Source organism: Cyprinus carpio, chromosome A18 (assembly GCF_018340385.1).
Source record: "Cyprinus carpio isolate SPL01 chromosome A18, ASM1834038v1, whole genome shotgun sequence".
Classification (NCBI taxonomy): Eukaryota; Metazoa; Chordata; class Actinopteri; order Cypriniformes; family Cyprinidae; genus Cyprinus; species Cyprinus carpio.
The window spans coordinates 16,427,771-16,455,272 of NC_056589.1; the positions used below are offsets into that span (position 1 = coordinate 16,427,771).

Consider the following 27,502-nt stretch of genomic DNA (forward strand, 5'->3'; position numbering starts at 1 on the left):
TATGACTTTCAATCAGAGTGGGTGTATGGCACAAATTTATATCCTCACTAGTCAACCAAGATACTTATCTCAGTTAATGTCTGTTTTACATCCTGCCTTTGATATGGAGGCATCAAAAAGCCACTGTCACAAAATGAGCTCAATCACAGATAAATATAGATGACAATTTGACGTAATCCATCATGCAGCTTGGAGATTCTTGGCAGCGTGCAATGAGACTTTGAAGGCTGCTTATCTCCAAAAATCAATTGTGACAGTCAAAGAGGCAGGATGCTGGAGAGAGAGAAAAATGCAAGAGTGGATCAAAAGGAAAATGAATCAGACAGGATAAACACCACTGGAATAAGAAATCACTTTCACATGCTGTTACTCATGACCTTCTGCTTTAATTCTTATTTAACAACTAAGATCAGCTACTTATAAGCCTATAAATGAACAGATAGTATTTTAAATGGACGCATATTAGTGTTTCAATACTAGAATTTTTATTAATCCAATACCATGAAAAATTATTGATACATGAATATGATGATGAATATTTTAGAATAGGTATATTAATTATTTTACTTCACAGTAACAGTTTATTCACTTTAAAGAGTTAAACCCTCAAGGTTTTATTTATTTTGGCAGAGATGGAGACAAAACACACAGCTGGTACTAGTGTATCAATTCTCAGCAAAAGTGGAAACCGTTTCGCTATACATACAAAAATAAAAATTTATGACAAAACTAACAGATATGCATTACCTTTAACTTAGTTTGAATCAAGTTAGTGAAGTCCTGGATTCCTTTGACCAAAAACAGTTGGAACAAGCAGATCTTTAAAAGCCCTCTCACTTAAATTCACAAAGGTAGAAATGGGATTTTTTCAATTATTTTTTCTTTGTAGGATTCCAGCACATGATATTGAATAGAAAGTAAAATAAGGCTCCCGTGGATGAAATAAGGTTCAAAAGGTCTTTTCAATTAACTTTCTAACCCTTCTGTTATGCAAACCGCTGTCTCTTCCTGTCTATGATAACAGAAGTAATTCACAAGCCTCATTCACCTCAGAACAGCAGCAGAAGAGAAACATCAAGAAACTCAATAGCTCAGACATCTGGAGAAATGAGATTAACCAGTTGCGTCAACAGTGAGCAAATTAAGCCTTGAAAGTTATTAGGAGAGAAGAGTATAATCCTTTGTCAATACTTCAGAGAGCAGAATTTTTGTGTCTTGAGAGCGATCTTGCGATCTGAGAGACATTGAAAGCAAAATATAGAGTGTATACAGTAAATAAATGAATCACTTCAGAATCAGCCATGTAGCCAAATTCTCAGTTTTTATCATTTATATATACTGAATTCAAATTAAAGGGGTCATATGACGTTGCAAAAAAGAACATTATTTTGTGTATTTGGTGTAATGCAATGTGTTTACCCAAAACAACGATCAAAAAACACATTATTTTCCACAGACTGTACAGTATTGTTGCTCCTATGTGCCCCGCCTTTCTGAAACGCGTAGACTTTTACAAAGCTCATTGTTCTGAAAAGCGAGGTGTACGCTGATTGGCCAGCTATCCAGTGCATTGTGACTGGCTGAATACCTCCAGCTTGTGACGGAAATGTTACGCCCCTTACTAAACTGTGATGCCGTGTCCCGGCGCAGCAAGACAAAACCAAAAAAACCCATTATAAACAAGGCATTCAGTGGGGACAAAATAACTGATTATAATGACTTATACTGTCTTTTTTAGTGTTGCTTGCTTGCTTATCGTGCCGCATAAACATAAAACCATGTCTTTTTTAAATATGTAAACGTACTTACAGGCTGTGAGTCAGAAGCGCCAGACTGTTTTCTTGCAAAGTTAGAATTGCCCCACTTTATAGAAACAGCCTTTGTGCACAGAAGCATTGTAGGCTACTCTCCCAGGTTCAGGAAACAGTCCTCCGTAAAATGCACTAAACACATCTGAATATTTGGGTTGAACTGTTCTGGAACAGTGTTGTAAATACAACTTAACCACTGATTTTCTAGTTGTGTCCTCTTTTGGAAGACCAAACAAAGTAGTTTCGCTTTCACAATGAAACAAAGCGTCTCCACAGTGGCAACAGCGAGAATCAAAGTTACGCCTTCTTTCTTTGCGTGAACATTTGGGCGGTGTTATGCAAATCTTCCCACACAGTGAGATAGACATGTGGGGGCGTGTTTACACAAGGCGTTTTAGGAGGGCGTGGACGACTCTTAACTTTTACAAAGAATATCTCTTTGGGTTTGAGACTTTAGTTTTTGCAACTTTAGGGATCTTATCTATTAACGAACAGCTTGTAACACTCCAAAGAGAAAGGAAAACTGACCCCTTTAAAGACATGCCCTGACGTTACTTTACAGACATATGGGTAGAACATTGTGTTAACATGTTAGCTAACAAAAAATGACACATTCATATGTTACAATGGAGTAGTACATTGGCTATAGGTGCAAAGATAATTAACTTTGGGTGTAAAAGACAACATAGAAGCTCTTGTGATATTTCTAGTGTGGGAATATCCCTTTCTCTGTCTTTCACTCTAATCAAATTTCAGTGAACCTGACAAGTCATGGGAACATTAGACTATGACAGAGGAGCGGTTGAGTGTAAACAGAATTGCTCTGGATGACACGGTATTCAAATGACATGTAAAGAAACTTTACTCAAACTCCAGTGTCACCCAACTGGACAAACTGGAATGACATGTTATGCTGGTTAACAGATTAAAGAGGATGGGGGTTTATCTTCTGGAACAACGTTTCTCCTGTTGTCAATATTTGTTAATACGTCTAAACAAACTCTTATATTTAGTATGATATGTGAATAATTCTATGGAAACAAATTTGGTAAGTGTTCCTTATAACTGTCAGCAATTTCTGGGCCAATTTCTAAATGAATTTCTAAGCCAAACTCTATGTCAGAATCTCGTTCTCAGTAATACATCATCATTTAAAAAATACAGAAATATCTGTATTGATAGCATATTGCCATTATCAATCACATTTATTTATATGACATCATCAGAATGAGAAATAAAATAGATTTTTATATTTTCTGAAAAAAAAGAGAAAATGTGCCACTTGCAAAGATATGATCCAGAAACATAACTACTGGATTGTTTTCACCCATAAGACATTAACAAAAAATTTTTTGCAAAAAAAAAAAAAAAAACAATCCATTACTCATTGTGTAGCAGTGTAGCAGTGTATGAAACACAGCCCAGTCACTTTCAAACCAAGCAGCTTTCTGTTGGTCAATGCAGAGAATTCACATGACACAGACACCCATTGATTTTTTTGACCATTAAATTCTCAAAACAACAGTAAATGTGACCGGAAAAACAAAAAACAGACAGACAGAGTAACAGATTTATCAAGGACAAAAGATGATTCTTGCATTGTGTAGCCTCAGAGCAAGCATATGTAAAACAGAGTTTGAAGCCTATTAGCATATATCTCAGAAAAAAAAAAAAAAAACAGTCGGCACTTGTGGCTGCAGATTTGTTAAACCCTGATAAGAAGCCCAGAAGGCATAAACGGAGTAAAGAAAAAAAAACATACCACATCTAATTGAACTGCTTTGAGGCTGTTCATATTCCTCAGTGCTTTACTGATGCTGTTGAGCGGCATAAAAAACTGATACTTGACGTCTAAAGTAAAAGCAGAGGCGGAGGTCCACTGAGGCCAGAGGAAACATGGATCTCAGTTTAAAATAGTCTCCAGCTGCCTCGAGGCCCAGCAGTGTGGCCCTTCCTCTCTGTGAGAGATGTTGTTTTGCTAGTGAGGAGGATGAAAGAAGAATCAAGAGTGCTGCTATCGTGGCCTACAGAAGGTAAAATGAGGCCAGAAACAGGTAATACGGCTCTTTGATCCATGCCTTTTCCATCTGACCATTTGTTCTGCTAAGATCTATTGTTCCCTCTTGATTCAATCTGCTGCCTGTATGAGTCACTGCACTCATGCCCACACACACACACACACACACACACACACACACACACACACACAAAGAGAGACATACACACGCACACAGAGGCAGAGGATGGACAGATTATATTCAACCAATGATGTGTGATATTGTAATATTCCTGGTCACTGAATGTTTGTGTTTACATGATGAGTCGTGTAGACCTGACTCGCCTAAGTTTAGTTTCCCTAAATAGCTTAAAATTCATGCTGGTCTGAGAATGAAGGTTACAGGTCATCTATAAGTATTTGTTTGGGGAAATTATGAGGTCAAAGGTCAAAACTAAAAGATAATCCCCAATAAATCAAGCAGGGTTGGGTTATTTAAATATTTTAAAAAGTAAAAAAAAAAAAAAAAAAAAAAAACATGGTATTTTTCAGGTTTTTGATGCTACACATACAGCATATTATATATATAGACCACTTGATCAGAGGAAGCATTATAAATAAAATACAATAAAATCTAGCTGAATATCATCAAGGCATGTTTTCATATTTTAATAAAAGAACACATCAAAAAAATTTTTATAGATTTTTTTTTTTTTTTTTTTTTTTCATTTATATGCACCAAGATATTTACACAAAAGTGTTGGGGTTGGTAAGATTTTTTTTTGTGTGTGTGTGTTTGAAAGAAGCATTTGTTTGATCAAAAATATAGTTAAAATATTTTGAAAAAATTACCATTTATACCAATCAGTATCTTTAATGTTATATGACTCTTCAGAAATCATTCTTATATACTGATTTGGTGCTCAAGAAACATTCCTTATTATTATCAATTTTGAAAACAGCTGTGATGCTTAATATTTATATGAAAAACTGATATATTTTTTTCAGGATTGTTTTTATGAATATAAATTTCAAAAGCATTTATCTGAACAAAATTAAATGTATTTACTGTCACTTTTTTTCATGCATCCTTGCTGAACAAATATTTAACAAAAAAAAAAAAAATATAAATAAATATATATTATATATTATAAATATATACTATATAGATATATATATAATATATATATCTATATAAAAAAATCCTAAACAACACATATATTTGTAAACTTAATATACATTTAAAAAATACTGATTACATTTTTTTTTTTGTAATAACAAATGATCAAATCTAAATTATGGAGTCAATATTGAATAAGAACAACCTAAAAAGCCTCGCCCAGCCTCCTGCTGACCAAGATATAAGTGTGCTTTCACACTAGCACGATACGTGTGCTTTTCACACTAGCACTTTTGGTGCACACCCGGGTCCTTTACGTCAGGTTCGCTTTTGTTTGGATGATGTGAACGCTGTCTTCCAACTCGGGTGCGCACCCACGAACGCGGAAGTCCGCTTAACAAAGGGTGTGGTCTGGGGTGACGGTATTATGACCTCCTGGACGGTAAAAATGATGTGAACGCAATTGTACCAAATCGCGGAAGTGAACCGGTATCCCTGATATAAACTGTGTTTCACTAACTTTCCTGACAAGCGTGACTGACGCGCTGCAAACAGAGAGCTGTATATCTCATTTCTGTTCGCCTTCAGATCATTTGCAGTACATTCGTAAGACAGACGTAAGTGCCATTATGTACTGAAACTTTGTAAACCAAAACGAACGGTTCAAAAACGTAAATATATGATGACGCAAATGAGCAATGTTATGCATTTGCCGCCTTCTCCTGCGCCACCGTTACTAAGCAAGAGGATAAACAGCTGCTGGCTTGATGACGCAAATGAACTGCGGTTCGGACCCAAATATAATAATAAGAACGCAGTCCAATGGGGGCAGGGGGAGGGGGGAGCAATGGAACTCGGGTTCGGACCAGGCAAGCAAACCAAGTGTGAAAGCACCCTAAATTAGTGGTAAAACAAACTGCAATGTTTTTGCATGCATAAACATATTAGTTATAAAAAACTGTTTCTGAAGTAGCTAGCTCAGTTATGTAAATAATGAAATTATACAAACATGGTACTGGACAGAGCACGGATTTCTCTGATTATGTTATTTTTATTAAACTACAGGCTTCATGAACACTATCAAGCAATATTTTGGTCTGTGTGGGACAGATTTTGCCAATCCAGTACCACCTGCTCCCTCAAGTTTCATTCCCTGCTCCAACAAAATTTTATTCCTTACGCCGAAGGTTTTTATGATGTTAGGCCTCGTTCCAGCAATCCAGAATTTTTAAAGCTGTTTAAAATCAGGTTTTTTTTTTTTTAATCTGTTTAAAAGAAACTGATTTGCAGAAATGTATCAGACTTGCCAAAGCTTCAGGGAACTGAGAAATGTACTTCACAAATTAATTATTTAGAAAAAATAACAAAATAACAGAGCCAGCTCCAGCCAACAACTTAGTTATACCGCCAGCCCACAACTACAACAATTTCCTCACACCACACAACTAATCTAATTAGGTAGGATCAATGGGAATTCAGACCTCTATACTAACAGTATACTAAAAGTACAAGAAAATACCATGGGGGTTTACAGAAACTGTATTTTTTTGTGACTCTCCAACAACATACAGCGACATTATTCTGAAATATTTACACTCTGGAATTTTCACCACCCACCATGACATCTGAAATTATTCAAGACATTTACGACAAGCTCTCCCCCTCCATTTCTCTTGGACTTCATGAAAGCCCTGTGCCCTCACAAAAAAAAAAACACTTTTTATAAAATATTAGAAAAACCCTCTAGAACAATATATTTGAATTAAGCAAACACATATAAGACTCACACACATTCTCTAAAATTGTAAAAAAAAAACAAATATATTATATCAGCCCCTGAACCCAAACACCTGGTGCTGATCCACTCACACACACACACACTCACAAATGTTATTTTTAGACATCTCTCTTTCTACAAAGACAGATGATGCTCATTTCTTTATTCTGCACAGCTCAATTCACATCAGTGTCAATCTTTGCAGGGCTTCAGATTAATTTAATTGGGAATTGAACTGCTGCTGGCCTTGACTCTTTTCAATGCCAGATTTAGATTCTGTGATTTCACACAAAGCTAAGAGAGATTATAATGGATCTCTCAATTAAAGATAGAAGCATTCCTCAGCTGCAATAAGAGACCTTCATAAATGGCTTGCATGAATTAATAATAAAGGTCTTGCGTCAGTACAGTACACACATTGACAGACGGGGTATGTTAGCAAGACCTATGCTGCTGTCTGAGTCCCTTGTTGAATAGCGACATTTAAATGTCAGAGGAGCCATTTAGACTAAGGCGTGAGAAATTTAGAAAATGAGGAGGCGGAACTCTTTTTTTTATTCACTACATTATTTAAACATCCCTGAAGTAAGATCAGTTTTCAAAATGGCATACAGTATACTATCAAAAGTTTGTTTTTGAAAGAAGACTCTTATGCTCACCAAGGCTGCATTTCCCATCCCAAGGTGTTAAATTAAGAGATCTCTTATGTAAATGATTGTGGATTTTCTCATTTAGCTTTGTAATATATAAGATGTTAGATTAGCCATTTGTATATTTTTAATATTGGTCTATATTTTGTTTTAATTGTTCTTAAACTGTTGATCTATTTAATACTGGTGTTTCAATATAACAGAAAAAACAAGAGTTTTTATTTGCAATTGTCTTTAAGAACCTGTAATAATGCTTAAAAGGGTATTAAAACATAAAACATACATTTCATTTAACAAAATATAGTAAAAACAGTAATAATGTGATATATTATTACTATTTAAAATAGCCTTCTTGTTATTATCAATGTTGAAAACAGTTGCTTAATATTTTTGTGAAACCTGTGATACATTTTTTCAATAGAAAGTTGAAAAGAACAGTTTATTTGACAAAGAAATCTTTTGCACCATTATAAATGTAATTACTGTTACTCTTGATCAATTTTAATGCATTCTTGCTGGATCAAAATAATAATAATAATAATAATAATAATAATAATAATAATAATAATAATAATAATTAAAAAAACAAATGTTTTTCGAAAAACAGTGTAATCTAGTACTGACTACATTTTTTATAAAAAAAAATATATATTTTAACTAACGTTAAGTTTAAATTAAAATAATAATAATAATAACAATAAAATATTAAATAAAAGATCAAGGACAAATACTTGCCAATTGATTAAGAAAAATCATTTAAAATAAAGTAATTCAAGAAAAAACACTCTTTTTGAATAAATTTATATATTTCTAAAAAGATACTTTGATATTAATACTGGGAAACAAGACTAAAACAAACATAACGCATGACAAATATATGGTATGGAGCAGTTTATCCATCTTCCTTTCTGGTCATGTGATACTTGACGTTGCTGCTAAAATTCCTAGGTACCTTTCAAACATCAAAACACTCATTTAGTCCTACCTTACATGGTTCAGTCCCAAGCAGCTCTGAAAACAGTTGCTTAGCATTTTAACCCCTTAGTGGACTCAAGATAGACAATATCCTTTGCTGTAATATCTACTGTCCTCACACAGAAATAAAAAGGTTCCAGTTCACTGGCGAGATGTCCACTCTTCACAGAGAAAGAGGCTGTCACAAATCACATATCCACACATCTGGATCATCCCTCTGATCTTTGATCCTCTCAATCTTCTGACAGCACTGGATAAATCACGAATGTAAATTACTAGGCAGGATCCAGCTCAGATGAGCATGGGACTTTTTTTAGCCCTCTTTTGGGGTCTCAGTGTGGCCTCTCTGGGACCCATGCTGAAATTTGATTGGTTCGTGCTGAGCCTAGAGAAGCAGATGCGCTCCAAGTGCAAATTCTGCTTTTTTGTAAATGGCACAGATAATCACACAAAAGACACTGCCGTAAGTTTTGTCTCAGATTCAAGGTCTTTTCATGAAGAGCTGCATTTATAATCAGCTCTGATATTACACTGCATATAGAAGAGGCCTCTGAGTACTGCATGATAAAAATCAAAGAGTTATTTAGTACACTCAACAGACTGACTGATTGTTGTGGTGTGAGATGAGAAACTAATGAAACGGTCAATCAATTAAGACGTACAGGTAAGTTATATGTCATCATATGAATGAGGTCAGGCTGGTCAAGTCTGGAAGTCACAACTAAAAAAAACAACTAAAATACATACATACATCCCAACAACAAAAAATAATAATAATAATAAAAAAAAAAAAAAAATACATTGTGTCTCAGAAGAAAACATAATAATAATAATAATAATAATAATAATAATAACTAGAAGCTAAAGTTAGTAAACTAACTTTGATGTTGGCTTGGCAAAAGCCTGGGCAGCCTTGGGGCAAAAGAGCCAGAGTACTTGTGTGTCCGGCGTTCTTGAGCTGCCCCGCTGCAAAAAAACATACAATAGTATTTTTCTATGGAACTTGCTATTTTCTATTCTAATAAAAAAGCCTACTAGGTTATGACAACAGCTTCAACAGATTTGGCTAGGTGGATGCAAAATAAGTCATGCTTTTTATTGATTCCATGTTTGTTATTTCAAAGTCCTGTCACCAAAGCATTGTGGGCAACACCACACAAGGTAACTGAAACAACGCAGGTTTAACTTAATAAACAGAAAACAAAATATGTAAAGATAACGTACAGATATCAGGAAATTATTGCATAATCTTGGATCATCTATCATATCTTGTAGCACCTTGAACGGATAGTTTCTTGTAATAATTTAGCAGCTTTAATTATCCTGTTTATTTACATGGGTACTTACCAAAACAATAAATTAATTTATATGAAATATTAGTAACACTTTACAATAAGGTACCATTAGTTAATGCATTACTAACTGTATTTATTAGGGGTGTAACGGTACACAAATATGACGGTTCAGTACGTACCTCGGTTTTAACGTCACGGTTCGGTATGATTTCGGTACAGCAGGGGGAAAAACTATTTTTTTTTTTTTTAATGGTTTACTGAACAAGTTGCTCTTTCTTGAAATACATTCAGTTAAATTTCCTTAGTGATGCAAATCTACCTCAGCTTATGCCTTAAAACTATAGGGAGCACTTTTACATTATAAGATTACAATTAGGCCAACTTAACCCAAACATAAAGCCACAAGGATGCACTGTTTTATTTCAAATCAAAGCTAAATACACATAGAAACAGCGCATCCTTGTGGCACGGATGACACAGAAGAGCATACACAGCATATGGTGATATGGAGAGACACAGAGGAGACTGTTAACAAAGGAATTATTGAATAAATCGTTATTTTTGTTTTCTTTGCTTACAAAAAGTGTTCCTGTTGCTTCATATAACCCAGATTGCACGTCCGATGGCAGATGGAATATTCTGACAACGACTTTCATACCTTTTATGGACCTTGACACTGTTATTTATTTGGCAGTCTATGGGACAGTCTCAAGCCTCCCGGTTTTCATCCAAAATATCTTAAATTGTGTTCTGAAGACGAACTGAGCTTTTACAAGCTACGGAACGAAATGGGGATAAGTGATTAATGACAAAATTATCAATTTGGGGGGGGGAGTACCCCTTTAATGCTGCGTTCACACCAAACGCGAATAGAGCGTCAAATTCGCATCTACCGCGTCTAGTTTGCCGCTTGAACATTTTGAATGCATTCGCGTGTCTAGAGCAAAATAGACGCGCATAGAAAGCAAGAGTTTGAAGCGAAATTGACACGCATCCGAGGCGAAATCATCCCTTCTTGTGGGAGGGGCAAGTGCTAGGCGGTTTGTCTGTTTGCATGATGGCTAATGTTGATCGAGCATTCAAGGCTTTTCCACTTTTTCCTGCACACGTTCTCTGAATAAACACATTATCTTGTTAGCGAAAAGTAGTTGTATATTAAGGGGGAAATAGTTACTCTATTCGCATTTGGTGTGAACGCAGCATTATGATCGCGTTCACTCGCGCTCAGCTCAGGTCCATTAAATAATATTAACAGATTATTAACAACTTTTGGTTTTATAAAGTATTAGTAAATGTTAAAATTAACATTAGTTAAGATTAATAAATGCTATTTCTAACTATTTTTCATTGATAGTTCATGTTAATTAATGTAGTTAACTAATGCTAACAAATGGGACCTTATTGTAAAGTGTTACCTAAATATTGAGGATAACATTGAGTTCAAAATTATTTTAACACAAGGGTGGAAAAAAAAAAAAACAATGGAGAGTTAAAACAAAAAGACATGAAACAGAAGAAATCACCTGCCTGGGAAAATGGTCAGTTAAATATTGCCAAAATTACTGCAATTAACCAATCAGAATCAAGTATTCCAGTGTAATAATTAATAGCAACAATTTCTGGTTTTTACATTACAAAGTTTTATCTGCTGTGCCCAACTAAAGTACCAAAAATCAACTAACTTAAAAATCAAACAACCAAAAATAAATGACACACAGTGGCTGAATAAGTGGTCATGCTGACACTGATTCTGGCCCTGTACAGACAGTGGAACCATATATGGATAGGGGTGTAACGATTCACTCAACTCACGATTCAATTCTATTCGATTCACGATTCGATTTTCTCACAATTTTTTTCTTTTTTTTTACAAAATGAGATTCAAGACATTATACAGTAAATGAAAAGGTGTCATTTTATTAGGCTATTGCTGCACATTTCTTTGTGAAATTAAAATATAACAAAACTAAATTGAAATTTTAAAACAAACCCAAAATCAAACAAGTAAGTAGTAAGTATGGACGACGACATTGGGGGGTGGGGTAAGGGGTGTGCCCAAAGCATAACACCAATAGCGCGTTCTATGGAGCCACAAAAACGTTAGCCGCTTGCCAGCAGTAGCCTGTTGCATTACAGTACATGAAAATTCACTCACCACTTAAGTGTTAAGTTAGTAGAAATGTCTGATAAGAAGATGGCTATTGATTTGCAGATCCTGAGCACTAATGACAAACATCTAATCTTGTCAAATGTGTGGGAAGTACTGCCACTCCATAGTATAGAGTCCTTGTGATCGCTAATCTCAAAGGTGAAAGTGAAATTAAAATGAGAGCGCGCAATCGAAAGCGGTTTCAATAGCGGCTCCCTGATGCCACAATTTATATACAGTCGCCTATACTTACTCAATGATATAATTGAAAGAAAAAGTATTGAAATATAGATTTTTTTATCCTCCCACCTCGTAGGCTATTTATTCCCTTTAGGGTTTCCATAGTACACTTTATTTCCTTTCCGAACACGAAACTAGGATGCGGCGGATTGCGGGGGGTGATCATGATGTCAGCTTAACATTGTGATGTCTGTCAGACATCAGTGATAAACGATGTCATCGTCTATCGGCCCAACCCTATAAGTTATACAAATAAAATAAATCTCTTAATATGAACAAACTAAGGCTTTGTCTGTGCTCTTTCAATTTAAAACTAGAGGCAACCACTGGATTTTAATCACAATCCAAACAAAGATGCAGCATACATGGAGCATGAGTAGTTTTTAATCTAAATTAGACTGTATAATTTCAAAATTTGAAGCAAAAACAGAATGGTCTGACCAGTTTTGTGAAACTATACTACATAAAACATATCTCTATTCAAAACAGCAGACGAGCTGAAAGAGACTGAGTGTCTACCTTCCATTGTTGAAGTTAGGCTAAATTCAAAAATGGAATTTAAATTTGTATGTTAAAGGGAAAGCCATGCAATAAAAACTTAAGGCCTTCCAAAGTCATTCATTCTCCAAACTGCATGTCCAGGGATGCTGGAGCCTAAATGTAAAAAAAATTACCACTTAAACCATATCATTATGATATTGATTTTATTAGATTATAAAAACAATGGAAACCGTACACTATATTGGCTAGTGCATAATGTGTAGCTTATTATGTTATTCTGTTGTTAACTGTAATAAGTTGCGCTAAGATAAGTCTTATGAGTTTCAGTTTACTATATCTCTGCAATTTCAGGTTACCTAAAATTCACTGACTTTTGAATTGCATGCATTACATGCAAGTCTACTGAGTACAATCACTCAACGAGACATACCAAGCATAGAAGATCAAACAAACAGACTGTTACTTAACATCAGCATAGAAACACTTTCAGCAAAGCATTATCAGTTGAGTCAAAAGCAGGCCACTTACATATGTTGGTTAAATAAATGCTAGAGAAGTAGGCCTGCATAATTGGAGTGAGTTTTATAACAACAAATGTAGTTATACAGAGTTTTCCAGTAACTAGAGAGGGAAAGTGAAAGGCAAACACACGGGCAGTTATTAGAGAAGCAACTCATAATAATGGGTTTGGTATAATGATCACAATGCAGCAGAAAACATAAAGCAGACTATAATCAAGCAACCCCTGCTGTGCCTCTGAAAGTACACTAAAATACAAACAAACTCCACACTAACATTAGCATTTCCACCGAATCACGAGAAATGCATCCGAGCCAAGGGCCTGCAATGTGTTAATAATGAAAGAACAATCTCTGTCCTTTCTGAGCTATTAGGAAACACTAAGTTATGAGGAAAGTAAACAAACCTTGCAGAAGTATTTGGCTTCAAGATTGGAATGCTGCCACTGGTATTTGAGAAATACAAAACTTTCAGTCAGGAGGACAATGAAAACTGGAGGCATGCTGTCAGACTATGAACACCTTCACACAGAAACAGAAAGGAACTAAAGCCACAACGAGTGAAGTATTTATGACATGTTTTCGTGCATCACGTCTTCACTTCCACAGAACTTGCTCGACTTGCCAGTTCAACAGGACTTGTTGGAATTCCACAATGTCTTGACATAAAGCAGTTAATTCATTCTCATCTCAATGTAATCCGTGCCACAGACGCACATGGTTTAGATTTAATCTAGTATTATCCAACATAAACCTGCCAAACGGTTTCAGCATCAACTGTCAGGCAGATCCATCCTGAAATGACCTCTCGGCAGCAATCTGTGGACATTCCCCATTACAGGAAGAGGAAAATGAAAGCAAAATCTGCAAACATTGTTGCCAAAATCCTAGCTTCACATACTTTATCATTAACCTCTATTGTGATCTAAGATAAAACAGGAAGGCCAACCCACCTGTAGGGTTCATGGTAAAAGGGGTGAGGAGGATGAGGCTGGTGGTTGGAATATCCTGACTGGCTCCACATGTTAAATCCAAACAGCTCCAAGTGCCAAACTTCCAACTGAATAACACTTACAGAAATTCAAGTTCTAATTTCATTTTAACAGCAGTAAATTCAGGTTTCATGACAGAGGGGAAAACACTGCAGGAAAAGGAACAAATCAGTCTGAATAAAAGGAAAGAGTCCCGAGAAGAGCCCTAATGGAATAGTTCCAGAATCTAAATCTCATCCGTTTCTCAAGAAAGAGCAGCAGAGATGTTTCAGAGCTCCATGGCTGTTAAAAACGAAGAACAGGTAAAACCGGAGCGTTCTGCCGTTGAAGCGGGCAAAGGCGTAAGCATCAGGATTTTGCTGTCTGTGTGGAGTCTCCTGTCTCTGATGCTCCTGTTTCCTCACCGGCTCACAGTCACCAGCCTGCGTGCACGCACACATACACACCAATCTTCTGCTCTGACGTACCACTGCACACACTCACAGGGAGGAGAGGGAGAAAGGGAGGGGCGTAGAGCGAACCTACTCTTTTTGAATCTCTGCCTGCCTCTGACAGGCAGGATGTGCAGTGTTGTTGGGAGTGGAGAGACAGACTGAGAACAGGAAGGGAAATATATCATATGAATGAGACAAATATAGAGAGAATAATTTGTAAACGTCATTAATCAGTGAATAAATAAACGGTACAGGTGCTCTTCAAGTCTACTTGGATATAAATCTCAGCATTCCAGGCTGAAACTGAAAATTGCTGCCTTCACAGACAGTATAAAGGGCCGTTCACGTTTGCATTCAACTTCGCTGCTTTTCCATTTATTTTCCTATGTAAACATACTTTGTAATTTTTAATCGAAATGTCATAAATCGATCTTCTGGCGAAGCGACAGACAGTAACCTTTTCACAACTGATTGTGAGCTTGCATTCAGATCTGCCTCCATCCAATCATCAATTGATGGATGGAACCAAGTCCCCTACATTTTTTGATAATCTATTTTACTCAGATGCATGTCAAAATACATTTTACAAATCCTTCACTACCTCCTTTACATCAAGACTTAAAAGGTTTTAAATATAGGAAAAGAAAAGTATCAGTTAATGGAGTGTGAGGGGCATTGTAATCACAGTTTCAATCTTAATGGGCTTCAAGCTGGTACTAGAAAATGATCTCATTTAGATCTCACTGGAGTTGAATGTGAATTTAAGTGAATTGTGTGAAAGCTAAAACTTTGGCTCCACAAAGAAGGATTAAAATAGGAGAAGATAAGTCATAGTCTGTCTTCTCCCAAGATATGCTTTGTTTTTAGTTGGAGTCAGCACAAAGAAAGCATTAAAATAACTCCTCCATGTATTCATTCCTGCTTAGTCTAGTTTTTTAGTTGTCTTAAAGCCATCATGGAATGAAAATTCATCCTATCCATTCTGTAAATGAATATTATAGATTTTACTGTGAAGGATTCGTCCACGTATGTTTCATATTTCATTTTTTTGAACTTGCAATTTTGAATTAATTAAAAAAAATGTCAGAACTTTCAGTAAAAACAACAGACTTTTCTCTGGTGATGTATACTGGTCTTTAGTCCATTTAAACCCCCATAAAAAACAATGTTAAACTTGGAGCAAAGAATCTTAATGTGGCATGTTTGATCAGAACTGGATTTGAGATTTATGGGTATTACAAAAAGAGCACTAGCAAAACAAACGTGTATTTGAAAAATCCTTCTTTAAACAGAAGAGATCACCCTCTTCTCCCTGTGCAATTACATGGAAATCCCACCTTGGGGCATTGAAGGGCTGACAGAGCTTTATTTAAATCAGTGAGTAAGAGTTAGAGTAATGAGCTACATTAAATAAGCCACAGAGGTTACTGACCAGAGCTGCATATCAGCAACTACACTGTGGTACAGTAAATATGAAATGCCTCATGATTCAATATATCATGATTCATCATAATATCCCAATATAAGCATGACTGAACCTGCACCAAACACACCTCTATGTCATGGATTCTCCTTAAAGCTGTGCACGTTAACCACAAACTTGAGATTGTGCGGTCATGAGATTTGAATGTGTGGTCTGCTGAATGCTATCTGCTAAAGGGAAGTGTGTGATTAGTGACGTACGTACAGCTTATCAGCAGCGCACAGAAGTCTGCAACCCATACAGTCATCAAAGTCAAGGGAACATCTTCCGGGATGTGTAAGGATTTACCCTATAAATCTTTCTCTGTGTTTCAACACAGAAACCCAAGCTCACAGAGTTATGACCTTGTGTAGTCTATTCTGGTGCACTGAACGAGTTCAGGCTTGCAAGAGATTATTTAAGGAAAGCAATATGCTCCAATAATTCAGAAAAAAAAATCCTAATTTAAGAGACTAATATACAAAACCACTGCTAGAGAATAAAGCATTTGTGTATTTGGACCTTTAACTCAAAACTACTGATACCTTGTGACAATCTCTCCTTACTCACAATACAAATAATACCACAGGAAGCTGCAGACATACACTAATATTCAAATGTTTTGAGTCTGTAATACACGTTTAGACCAAGGTAATTTTTGTGTGAATTTTCAGCATCCATTAGTCTGCTGATTTGATTCTCAAGAAACATTTGTCATCATTATCAATGATGAAAATGTATTGCGTACAGCAGTTCTAATCTATGCTTTACTGTTTGTATCTTTACTGCCATCTCAAGAGCATCTATGAACCAGATATTTTATTGCAAATCCCAGCAGATGCACAGAACTTACTATTAATACATCCTACTACAACATAGCCTGCGGGTCTTAACCACACTATTCTAAAACCAGTAATGCTTGTGAATGGTACAAGACAGAGAGATATTATTGCAATAGCAACAGATATAGCAATAGCAAATCAGCCACCGCTTGGAATCAGCTTTAATTACCGCTGAGATGCATTTAAATTAAATAGGGGTTTAAATGTATTACAACAAGCGATCCCAATTCTTTAAGACATTGAATTTCAAATCAGTGAATGAAAAATGATGATTAGTTTGATCTTCAAATGTACCCAATCTGCTTGTTGGCAGTCATCTTCACATCCAATATCAGTCAGTATGTGTGTGAAATGTTTTAAATAACAGCCATGAAAATGGGCCATGAACCAGTCAGTCAATCATCTTCTTTCATTAAACCTCTATTATCCTCCATTACCTCCTTTAACAAACATTTGCTGACCTAGTTTAATAAAAGACGTGACATTTCAATGTAATGGAGGGTCCAGTCAAAACATCAAAGGTTCAGTTTTAAACTAAATATGGATGCACTAAATCAGTGTTCACAGACCGGACAAAACCTCATTCCACAGGCCATGCACTTCACTGAAAAGCTGAAATTGGGATAATCTCTCACTTTGAAAGGTGTCTGCGGGGAAGATTTTCTTTCAGTGTGTGATGTAAACAGGCCGAATTTTCTACAGGTCACACTTTGGAAAGAAAACAGACATGTGATTTCTATTTGATTCCTAAGCAAAAAGAGTAAACAACCTTTCAAACCAATTTACTGGAAATAGGGCTCGACAATAAGGACTGCCTGATAGCGTGAAAGACGCTCTGGATAGTTGATGGAATTGTAGTTGAGATAAACAGACGTGAAATAAATCAGATGTTTAATTAGTTTGAATTTGTGCATTAGGTCTTAAAGTTGACCACAGCCTAATATACAGTACCTGCTGCTCTCTCTGTCATTTATGTTATTCAAACAATAGAGAAAATACAAAGAGAAAATTGCTCACTGATCTTGACTGAATAACGTTTGTAGCTTTAACAAGGATTAATCCATATTTAATTTACACAGTGAAGAATATGTAGTGTTATTTTACAAAAGATTATTGAATTTCTGTAGCTGAATGCCACTGTTAGACCTACTGTATCTATTTTATTTGTATCTTTATTCTGTTGTATTTATTGGTGATATTGCTTAGAATTTGTTTATTTGTTCTTATTTTATTACTTACTGTTCACTTGTCTTTAATAACTTTACATTAGTTAGGCTAGTTTTTACTGTGGGATCGAGAATCCAGGTAACGTGAATTGTGAAACTTTACTGGTATCAAAAATTTTTGTGTCATGAGTTTATTTTTAGAGTACAAAGTTAGATGGGTAAAAAGCTATGAAAACAATAACTGATTGATTGATTGATTGATTGATTGTAGGTTCAGTTAAAATTTTGGCAGGGCAAGAAAAAAAATTTAACCACTGGCCCGAAAGGGTGAGTAGAAAACATTCTCAGAGTTGAGCCCTGGGAAGTGACTTTAATTTATGGGCATTATCTATGTGAACAAGCTAAGTGATGTTTTCAGAGCTTCAATTACATAAACATTGAAAACCCTTTAATTTACCCTTTCATGGTTTCAAAGAGCTTTGTCTGTGGTGAAAAAATACTGAATTCCATTTAGAGTGCCCCTATTATTCCATTTCCAATATTGCCTTTCATTCAGTGTGTAATGTGGCTGTATGTGAATGTAAATGATCAGTAAAGTTGTAAAGCCAAAAGTGCACAATAAATAAAGTTATTGTCTCCCAAAATAAAGAATCAACTCTCTACAGCCTAAACGAGTCGTTAGTAATTTGAATCCCACTTCCGTGATGGCTACAAGTCACAGGGTAACACATTTGCATAATTCCTGCCTATGTTCTACGTTGGCTGGCCGCGAACAACTTGACCCCACCCACAAACACATCATTCTACCGACGACTACTTCTCTAATCCTGGGTAGTTAAAAAATATAAAAGTCTCGGGGGGTTCAACGCTTGTTCTCGAAAGATGGCTCAATACCCTGTTTATTTGGATTATTATGATAAATAATAGATGTTATATTTTCTATTGAGTGTAGACCAATCACAAAAGACTAGGCCATCTGACCAATCAGAGCAGAGCAGGCTCACGGAAAGAAGCGTTTTAGAGAGACTGAATCGTAGAACTGCTTTGAAAGAATCGTTTGAGAATCGCTGGAAAATTAGGTGATACTTAAAGCATATTTTGAGAAAAACAAAAGTGTTTTTTGACCTAGCATGCATGTAATCCTATTGTAGGAGACTCTCAAAACAATAATAGGAACCTTTAAAATGGCATAATAGAGGCACTTTAACACTGTTGCACACTATAACAGTCTTTACTATAACAATATAACAAACTGTCATAAATGGACCTTGACAGAGATCTATACACAAAACCTATGAGAGTCTACAAATATGTAACATTAGCATTTATTAGACAGATCAAAATGTTAATTTTGAAGGAAAATCTTCTGGTTGTCAAGCGACCCTGATTTTGACATTGCAACTAATAGAAAATGTAATACAAAAAAATGGATACCTCAAACCTCTGACACCAGCTGCTTTCTTCTATTATTTTTTAAATTCAGTACTTTGCTGTAGTTTTAATACTTTGCCCTATTATCTGAATCAGAACAGCAGTGGGTAGCAAGGCAGCATTTAATGATTCTGAAACAATGTAGCAGCCTGGCGCTATCAAAGAGACTTCAAACAGAAATCATTATGAATAATTCAAAATGCAGAAAGAACGGACACCATTTTAGGTTGAAAATTCTTCCAGAAGTTCGGTCTTCATACAAAACCTCCCAGTACATGCACAGATAACACATCCCATGGCAAGATTAATGTGCAGTTTTTCTACGCTTTACACAACCCTGCTTTCTCAAAGCAAATGTGAACACAATCCAAAAAAAGCTGTAACTAAACATGACAGCTTTGCACTGGAAAAATGTGAGGTGTTCCTGTTAACATCAAGAACCAGCAGGCCTCATTCTGTCATTATTAACGACTTGAATTAATATCTCGGATGGAAACAAGGGCTTGAAGATGATCAGTAAAAAGTTTTCAGAGCATTAATGTTGCATTGCATTTTATCATAAAACAAATGTCAAATACGGCTATTTGAGATTTGCAAACAGGGCAACAAAATTATCAGATATTTAGCCTCATATTGCTTGATGTTCTAGAAATCCTGAACAGATTAATTATTAAAGATGAATTGCAAATTAATTTGTCTTCATTCCTGCTACTTTTGCAGGTTCATTTGAATGTAGTGGTTAATTGGAATAATATAATTCCTACAGCTTAGGAATTACTAAACCTTATTAGTAGTAGACTGTTTTTACAATCTAAAGATGTCAAAAGAACTGGTACATTGCCAACAAGTTACCAAGATACCAAAATAAAAAAGTAACAATACCATGTCTTTACACAATATACATATAGTACTAAGTGACTTATGGCCTTTTCACACCAAGAATGCCAAATATAAAAAGATAACTATTGTGCTAACTATCTTATCATCCACACCAACACTTGATAACATTCTGTTTATTATGAGCGCGCATTCCAGTTTTGCTTGAAATGTTCCAGGTCTTTAGAGTCAGGTGGATTCTGATAGGTTGTCAATGTTTTCATCATTCATCAGCTGGAAAAAAATTATTATTCTATGTTGTTATCAATGTAGCTGTGGTGTGGACTTCCATATTTTTTTACTAAATTAGAATGATAATTGAATCTTTATAGTTACATAAACCGTCCTTGAGACCTTAAAGGGTCATGTAACCCAAAAACACATTTTTTGAGATGTTAACAGATATATACGTGTTGCACATTGCTTAAGTAATAGCTGTCACAAAATATGTTACAAAGTGGAAACTGGTCATTTTTGCAATTTTTGGGACCATTTCGTTCATCCGGTTTAAAAAGTTACGTTCAAGGCATGTGACGTAAACCCGAGTCATTTGAGTGCTCATTGGCTGCGTGGCTGCACATTACACATTTACGTCATTGGGTTGAGCTCCCATTATTCATGAGAACCAGTCACAAGTGGTGGCAAGTAACTTCCAAAATGTAATACATTATATATTAGTTACTGCCATCTGAAACTAGTTAGTTACAATAATGTATCTGAATTGTTACACAACTTTTGCATTACTTTTGAGTAATCTTCACCAAATTAAAAATAGCTAGCAAAGGAAAATGGCTTGATAAGGTATTAACACTATGTTTAAATGGGAAAAATTATATTTAGATGCCAGTATATAGGCCTACGTTAACGTTATGTTGTACATTAGTTTGTAATAACACGGTAGATAGCATAGGTATGGCCTAGTAATCAATACTGTAGCCTATATGAATCATAGCAACGTTAGTTTACCTTGTCATTGACTGACAAGCTTGCTAAACACCGGCGAGTCTACTGTTGACAGAAGCTGCATATCTTCCACAACATTCTCAGCCACGAGTCACTTCACTTCTCAGGATTCAAGCAGCATGGCAGACCGAGAGAAAATTCATTTCTGTCGCTTTGTCTTGTCAGCTCTAGTGTGACACCGGTCCAGGTCTTTCTTCAACTTACTCATGCTACTTCTCGATGTAGATGTGTTCCCTCAGTTTCGCACATAGATTGCACTTGACTATTACGTTCTTGTTCTTTTGTCTTACGAACTAAAATAATATCGGGAGCATTTCCACAAATCAAAAATATAACCTATCAGACAACTCATCCTGTAATGTAAAGAATAGAAGTTAAATTAAATTTAAAAAAAAAAAAAAAAAAAAAAAAATAAAACAAACATCACTAACACCACATAATTTCAGATTAAAATGCCTTGTTGTAACGTGTTATTAAGATTGTAACAGGTAAATTGTTACCAAAATTTGATAGGTAATGCGTTATATTACTGCATTACAGCAATGTATTACTTATTGTATTACCATCACATTTTCTGTCACATATGGAGTTGTTTGCAGTGATGCGTCTGCGCAGGTGAATGCTCAATTCAATATGCTGTTTTAGGAAGCTATTAATGTAAGCACAAGCAGTTTGTCTTAAGTAAATACAAACAGGCAGGACAATTTTTTTAATATGTGGATGTTTACTTGAGTTCTCCGTAGATACCTGGAAAGCTAATTAGGTATTTTGTGTACCTAATTTGTATCTGTGTATTGCTGTTTTATATATAATATTATTTCTATATTAATCATATTTCTTGTAATTTTTTTATTTGAATGATTGCCCTATTGTATTTTTTCCTTATTTATTCTTAATTATTCAAATTAAGTTATTTTAGAATTTAAATATGAATTTTTATAGGTATTAGTTGTTACAGAACTCCAAGGAAGATGAAGATAATCCAAAATAAAGTCTTTAATTTTAATCCACACGAATAAAAGGAAGGAGATAACTCAGGGTAGCAGCAAAACATGTAACACCAAACAATAACCAACAGTATACTGAACAGAAAGGAGACTTTAAATAGGGCAGCTGACGAGGGGCAAACAGGTGATGGGGAGAACACTAAATTTCATAATCCTAACAGGAGTAAACTAATGACTAACGAGCAAACTAATGAGCTAAAACAGAACAGGAACAAAACCATAAGGAAAAACAGGAACAGGCAGACGTAACAAAAAGACAACACTAAATTTCATAATCCTAACAGTACTCCCTCATCCCAGAAGGCGAATCCTCCCACTGTAACAGGACGATCCAAGGAGGGTGGGAAGGGGTGTGGGATGAGGACGGACTGGCAACAAAGGGCTGGTGGAAAGGCAGGCAGGAAGGCAGGCTGACGACCAAGGTGGCGAAGATGGAGGGAGGAGCCATTCTGGAGACAGAAGATAACAGGGCGGAGCAGATGGTTAAAGGAGCCAAGAATGCGACAGGAGAGAGCTGGAGTAGGAGGAGCCAGACAGGACCCAGGCCGCAGCCATGATGGCCACCCCCAGTGGAGCCTACGGAGGGAGGAGCCATGGTGGAGGAAGGGATGATGGCTACATGGAGCCGACCGACGGCGGTCAAGCAGGTGGAGGTGGAGGCCAAGATGATGGCAGAGAGCCGAAGAGCCAGGGTGAAGCCGAGGATCCAGAGGGCCACGGCGGAGCCGGAGTGACAGAGGACTGAGGTGGAGCTGGAGGGACGAGGCACAGCCAGGAGTGTAGTCCCGAGGTGAAGGTAGGGGGACGACTGACCAAGGCAGAGCTGGAGGCATGAGGGAGCCCGGTGGAGCTGGTGGACTGATGGGCTCCGGTGGAGACGAGGGCGCTGCAAGCCATGGTGGAGCCACTGGGTCACAGTGCTGAGGCAGAGTCTGGGCCTCGGAGGCGGAGTCAAGGGATCCTCCAGACTCAACACCAATGGAGCTGGAGATGGGCAGACCCGCGGCAAGCCCACGCCACAGATGGTGGGCTGAGGGTGAGCAGAGGGGCTGACAAGATCCAGCAGAATGAGCGTTGATGAATGGTACAGATCAATGAGTGGAGGCGGGAGAGGGAGGTTGGGTGGGATTTCTTGCCAGAATAATATCACAGATGATGGACATATTTGTAACTCCATATTGCAGTCTATTAAATCCCCCAAGTCCAGTTCTTGCTCACCCTCAGCGGTGGCTCAATGGTAAATACAATGGTAAATAAATGGCTTTCCTTAGCCCCTGTGATCTCCAAAGCTGTATCCACCATCACTTGCGCTGTCGGCTCAAGCACCTGGTCAGACTCTTGAGGCACACGTTCCGGGGTGATTGTCAGCTCTGTCGCTCCTGATGGCAATGGCTCAACGACCGCGGCAGGCTTTGGCTCTCTGTCTGTGGTAGGCTCTGACAGCTCCGCGTCACATGGTGGTGGTAGACTGGACTCTGGGTTGTCGGCACTCACATGATGACCTCGGGCTGGGCTCTGCTTTGTCCATGGTAAATGTTGATCCGGTGATCCACAGTGCGAAGTTTATGTAGTTTCTCAGCAACCCGAACGGGTCAGCTCTGGGCATGACGAAGCAGATCTCGTGTTCCAGCCCACACCTGAATACCTCCATTAGGATAAGGTCATCACATGTGGCGAGATGGCAATAATCCAAAAACTCCAGGACATACTCCTCCAGGTCACATCCATCTTGAAAAATGAAAATAGGAGCCCCTGAAGGGCTAAGAGCACTGCCCTTCGGGGCTACATTAATTGAGGCCAGTTCAAGCTTCATCTTTAAGGTCAGTTATTCTGTTACGGAGCTCCAAGGAAGATGATGAAGACAAAGATAATCCAAAATAAAGTCTTTAATTTTAATCCACACAAATACAAGGAAGGCAATAACTCACAGCAAAACATATAACACCAAACAATAACCGACAGTATACTGAACAGAAAGGAGACTTTAAATAGGGCAGCTGACGAGGGGCAAACAGGTGATGGGAGTAAACTAATGATGACTAATGAGCAAACTAACTAATGAGCTAAAAAGAACAGGAACAAAACCATATAAGGAAAAACAGGAACAGGCAGACGCAGCAGAAAATGACAATACTAAATTTTATAATCCTAACATTAGTATTAACTACTGAAATTTTTGAACTGAAAGAACAATTTTGCAATCTGATTTTTGCATGCAGATATTTGCACAAATAACATTCCATTCAACTGCTGGTATTCAGTTTTAATATCCAAACAAAACATCTAATCAATATTCACTTATCTGTGTGCACCTGTGACCAGTCATCTCTCTTAATTACATTTATTGGATGGTGTCCAAACCTGTTTGCCTCCCTAAAAAAGTAACTGTAAACAGAATCAGCAGGCTGCAGTCCAGAAACCAGTTCTCTTCACTAGCACACTATTCAGTACTAAACACTGCAAGAACAGTGTTGGTTGTGCTTCAATTTTTTGTACACACAGAATGCAATACTATACCTTTAAATTATAAACATTAGTGCCAAGCTGCACCTCATCTCCCAAACTGATCAGAATGGTGTCGGAAACATGTACCTGTCTATTCCAAAGATGACCCTGTCCGTCTTCGGCCATGCCAACTTGTGTCTGACCAGCACCGTCTCATGACCCGAGTCCCCTTTACAACCACAGCAGTTCCCCATTCCTGACCCAGTCTCTGTCCGCACTAACTCCTGTCTCTGCCTGTCTAAGTCTGCCAGGGCAGGACACTCGATCTGATGCTGCACTAAGATGCCAATGCTAATGTTTGCAGTGAGGGCACTAGGGGTTCAGAAAGCCAACGCCTCCCGTTTTCACAAAGCATTCCTTTAGCTAGTAGCCTCATCTGCCTCTCAATTTCTCCTTTGTCCCAACACCTCCGGCTAGTGCTCTGTCCTACAGAATCTACCGCACAGCCCACAGCCACTGAAATCCATCACAACAAACATGACAGAGAACGCTGTTCCATATGAATGCATGCATGCTGTGAGACAAAGATAGACATCAAAACTCATATCAAACAAGTGCCTAACAAGTGATATATCATATTTGCTTTGACCTTGAAAAGAGATCAAAAGAAATTGAAGACAACTGTTTGACAATTGTTTGATATTTATTGTTTTCCTCACTGTCTGTCATAATGCACTGCCAAAAGAGAGCATTTTGAGAAGGTTTTCAATTCAGATATCACCATCTGTGGTCTGTAGGATAGAGATTCAGGTAAAAGAGAGCAGCATCCTGTGGTGCAGTTTGTGAGCCTGATAATCTGGAAAGGTGACCTGCTAGATGAAGGTGGAGTGCCCTCTACCAGTATTAGATATGGAACCAGGTTGAAAAGATGGGGAAAAAATCCTCTAATCAGACCCTCTCTCTCTCTCTTTGTGGGTCATTTTAATTGACTTGTCTTGCACAGCTATGATAGCTGCAAAGAAATTACAATGCAATCAGATAGTCTGGGGGTTAATTCTGACAGTATCTTCAATCACAAACAAGCTCATGATACATATTTAGCTCAATAGAATTCTTTCTCTGACCAAAAAAAAGATTTCTCTGATACTATCTTTTTGTGGTGTGGAAGTGATTTTTTTTTTTTGGATGTCCAGCATTGTTATCTGCAGTCTAAAGTTTTTATATCTAATAAATTTAAACTAATACCTACTTTTCAAATATTTAATGAATATAAATAATTATGTTAAATTATAAATAAATGCATTACCATTATCAATAGGTAATTAAGTATGTTTGAGGACTGTTTTATTTTTCTCAGATACACACTTTTCCGCATGCAGTTTTAAAGTTCTGATGCCTGATGAATTTAGTATTGAATTTATTTTTTTTTTTTACATCAGATCTTAAAGGCGTCATCGGATGCCCATTTTCCACAAGTTGATATGATTCATTAGGGTCTTAATGAAAAGTCTGTAACGTAGTTTGGTTACAATTTCTCAATGGTGGAAAAAAAAAACACCCAACAAAAACAAAAAAAAACAGCTCTTTTCGGAGCAAGCCGTTTTGTAGCATTTTCCTTTAAATGCAAATGAGTTCTGGTGACCCCGCCCCTCTTTTCCAAGCCGCCCTCTGAGGGACTGTTTACTTTAGCCACATTCATCGTGAAACTTGCTAATTAACACATTATTAGGAAAGGCAATTTGCAAAGATTCTGTTCTTTCCTGTTACTTTTGATAAATGTAATGGTCCTTGCTGAATAAAAGTATTAATTTCTTAAAAAAATATTGAATGGTAGTGTAGATAGCCTGCGAATTAGAAAGCTTATATTTTGTCTACACACCGAGAAAAGGCATATATTTACCAAAGAACTGTCAAGATCACCAGCTGGAATGCCCTTGTTGTTCACCAAAGGGCACTCCATCAAGGACTTCATTTCCCATAATCCTCTGCTCGGTCTCATCAGCCCTCATTGTTTGCACCTTTGTCTCATTAGCATGGTTAGCTCACCCTATATAAGCCCGTTCTCACAGTCATCCTTTGCAAAGTCTTGTACTGTATGTCTCATTACTGCAATTCTAAGCCTTTACCCCTGGTTCCCCGGTGTCTTGGTTCCTGGTCTTGTTATTCTGCCTGTTTTCTGGATTACTCTATTTGCCTCAGCCCCTTACTTTGACTTTTTTTTTTTTGGCTGCCTGTTTGTGCGTGACCTTTTCCTGCCTCTGGATTTTTTGGAAACGTTTGTGGATTACGAATTCAATAAACTACTGCATTTGGATCCTCTACCTTTATATCACCATGCAGTTTCATGACAAAAACATGTATTTATTGTATTCATCCTCATTTCTGTTATAGCTGTATAGGAACTAGTTGTCATAGCCTCAGTGACCTAACAAAAGCTGTGATATGACAGTTATTTGCTTTCCGAAATAATTTCTGGAAATAAACATATCCGAATTGTCTGAAATGTCTAATTGTCTTCAAAACCACTGAACACAGTGTGTTGTATGAGTATGTTCCTCATACTCATTATCTCTCAATATCAACCATTTCAGTGCTTGCAGTCTAAAAATTTTCTTCATGAAGGTCACATAACTTGTCAACCAAGTGTTTTAAAAAAATACTAGGTCCACACAGACTTTGACTCAAACTCAGAACAATAATAAAAAAAAAAACGTAACTCTCACACTCCCTCGGTGATGGAGATGCAAGTCAAGTGTAACAGTAAAGACAGGATCTGAGAATCAAGTTACAAAGACAATGTGCTCAGTGGATTTCTCCCACTCTCACAGCCTGGAGGCACATTAATATGTAAT

General features: G+C 36.9%; 2 protein-coding genes across 2 annotated transcripts in view; both read right to left on the reverse strand.

The window, feature by feature from the left end:
* The window catches only part of LOC109064015 (pleckstrin homology domain-containing family A member 7-like), an 85,594-nt gene that overhangs the window by 53,644 nt on the left and 4,448 nt on the right, over positions 1-27,502 (reverse strand).
* On the reverse strand, positions 22,122-23,382 carry LOC122148581. Its single transcript, XM_042775158.1, has 2 exons — positions 22,368-23,382; positions 22,122-22,337 (listed from the first exon to the last, which is right to left on the reverse strand). The coding sequence occupies exon 1, from the start codon at positions 23,380-23,382 to the stop codon at positions 22,483-22,485; it is 900 nt and encodes a 299-aa protein (XP_042631092.1). The 3' UTR covers positions 22,122-22,337; positions 22,368-22,482.

Excerpts from the sequence above, each read along its gene's own strand:
- LOC122148581 (XM_042775158.1), bottom strand. The coding sequence starts at position 23,382 with ATGGAGTTACAAATATGTCCATCATCTGTGATATTATTCTGGCAAGAA.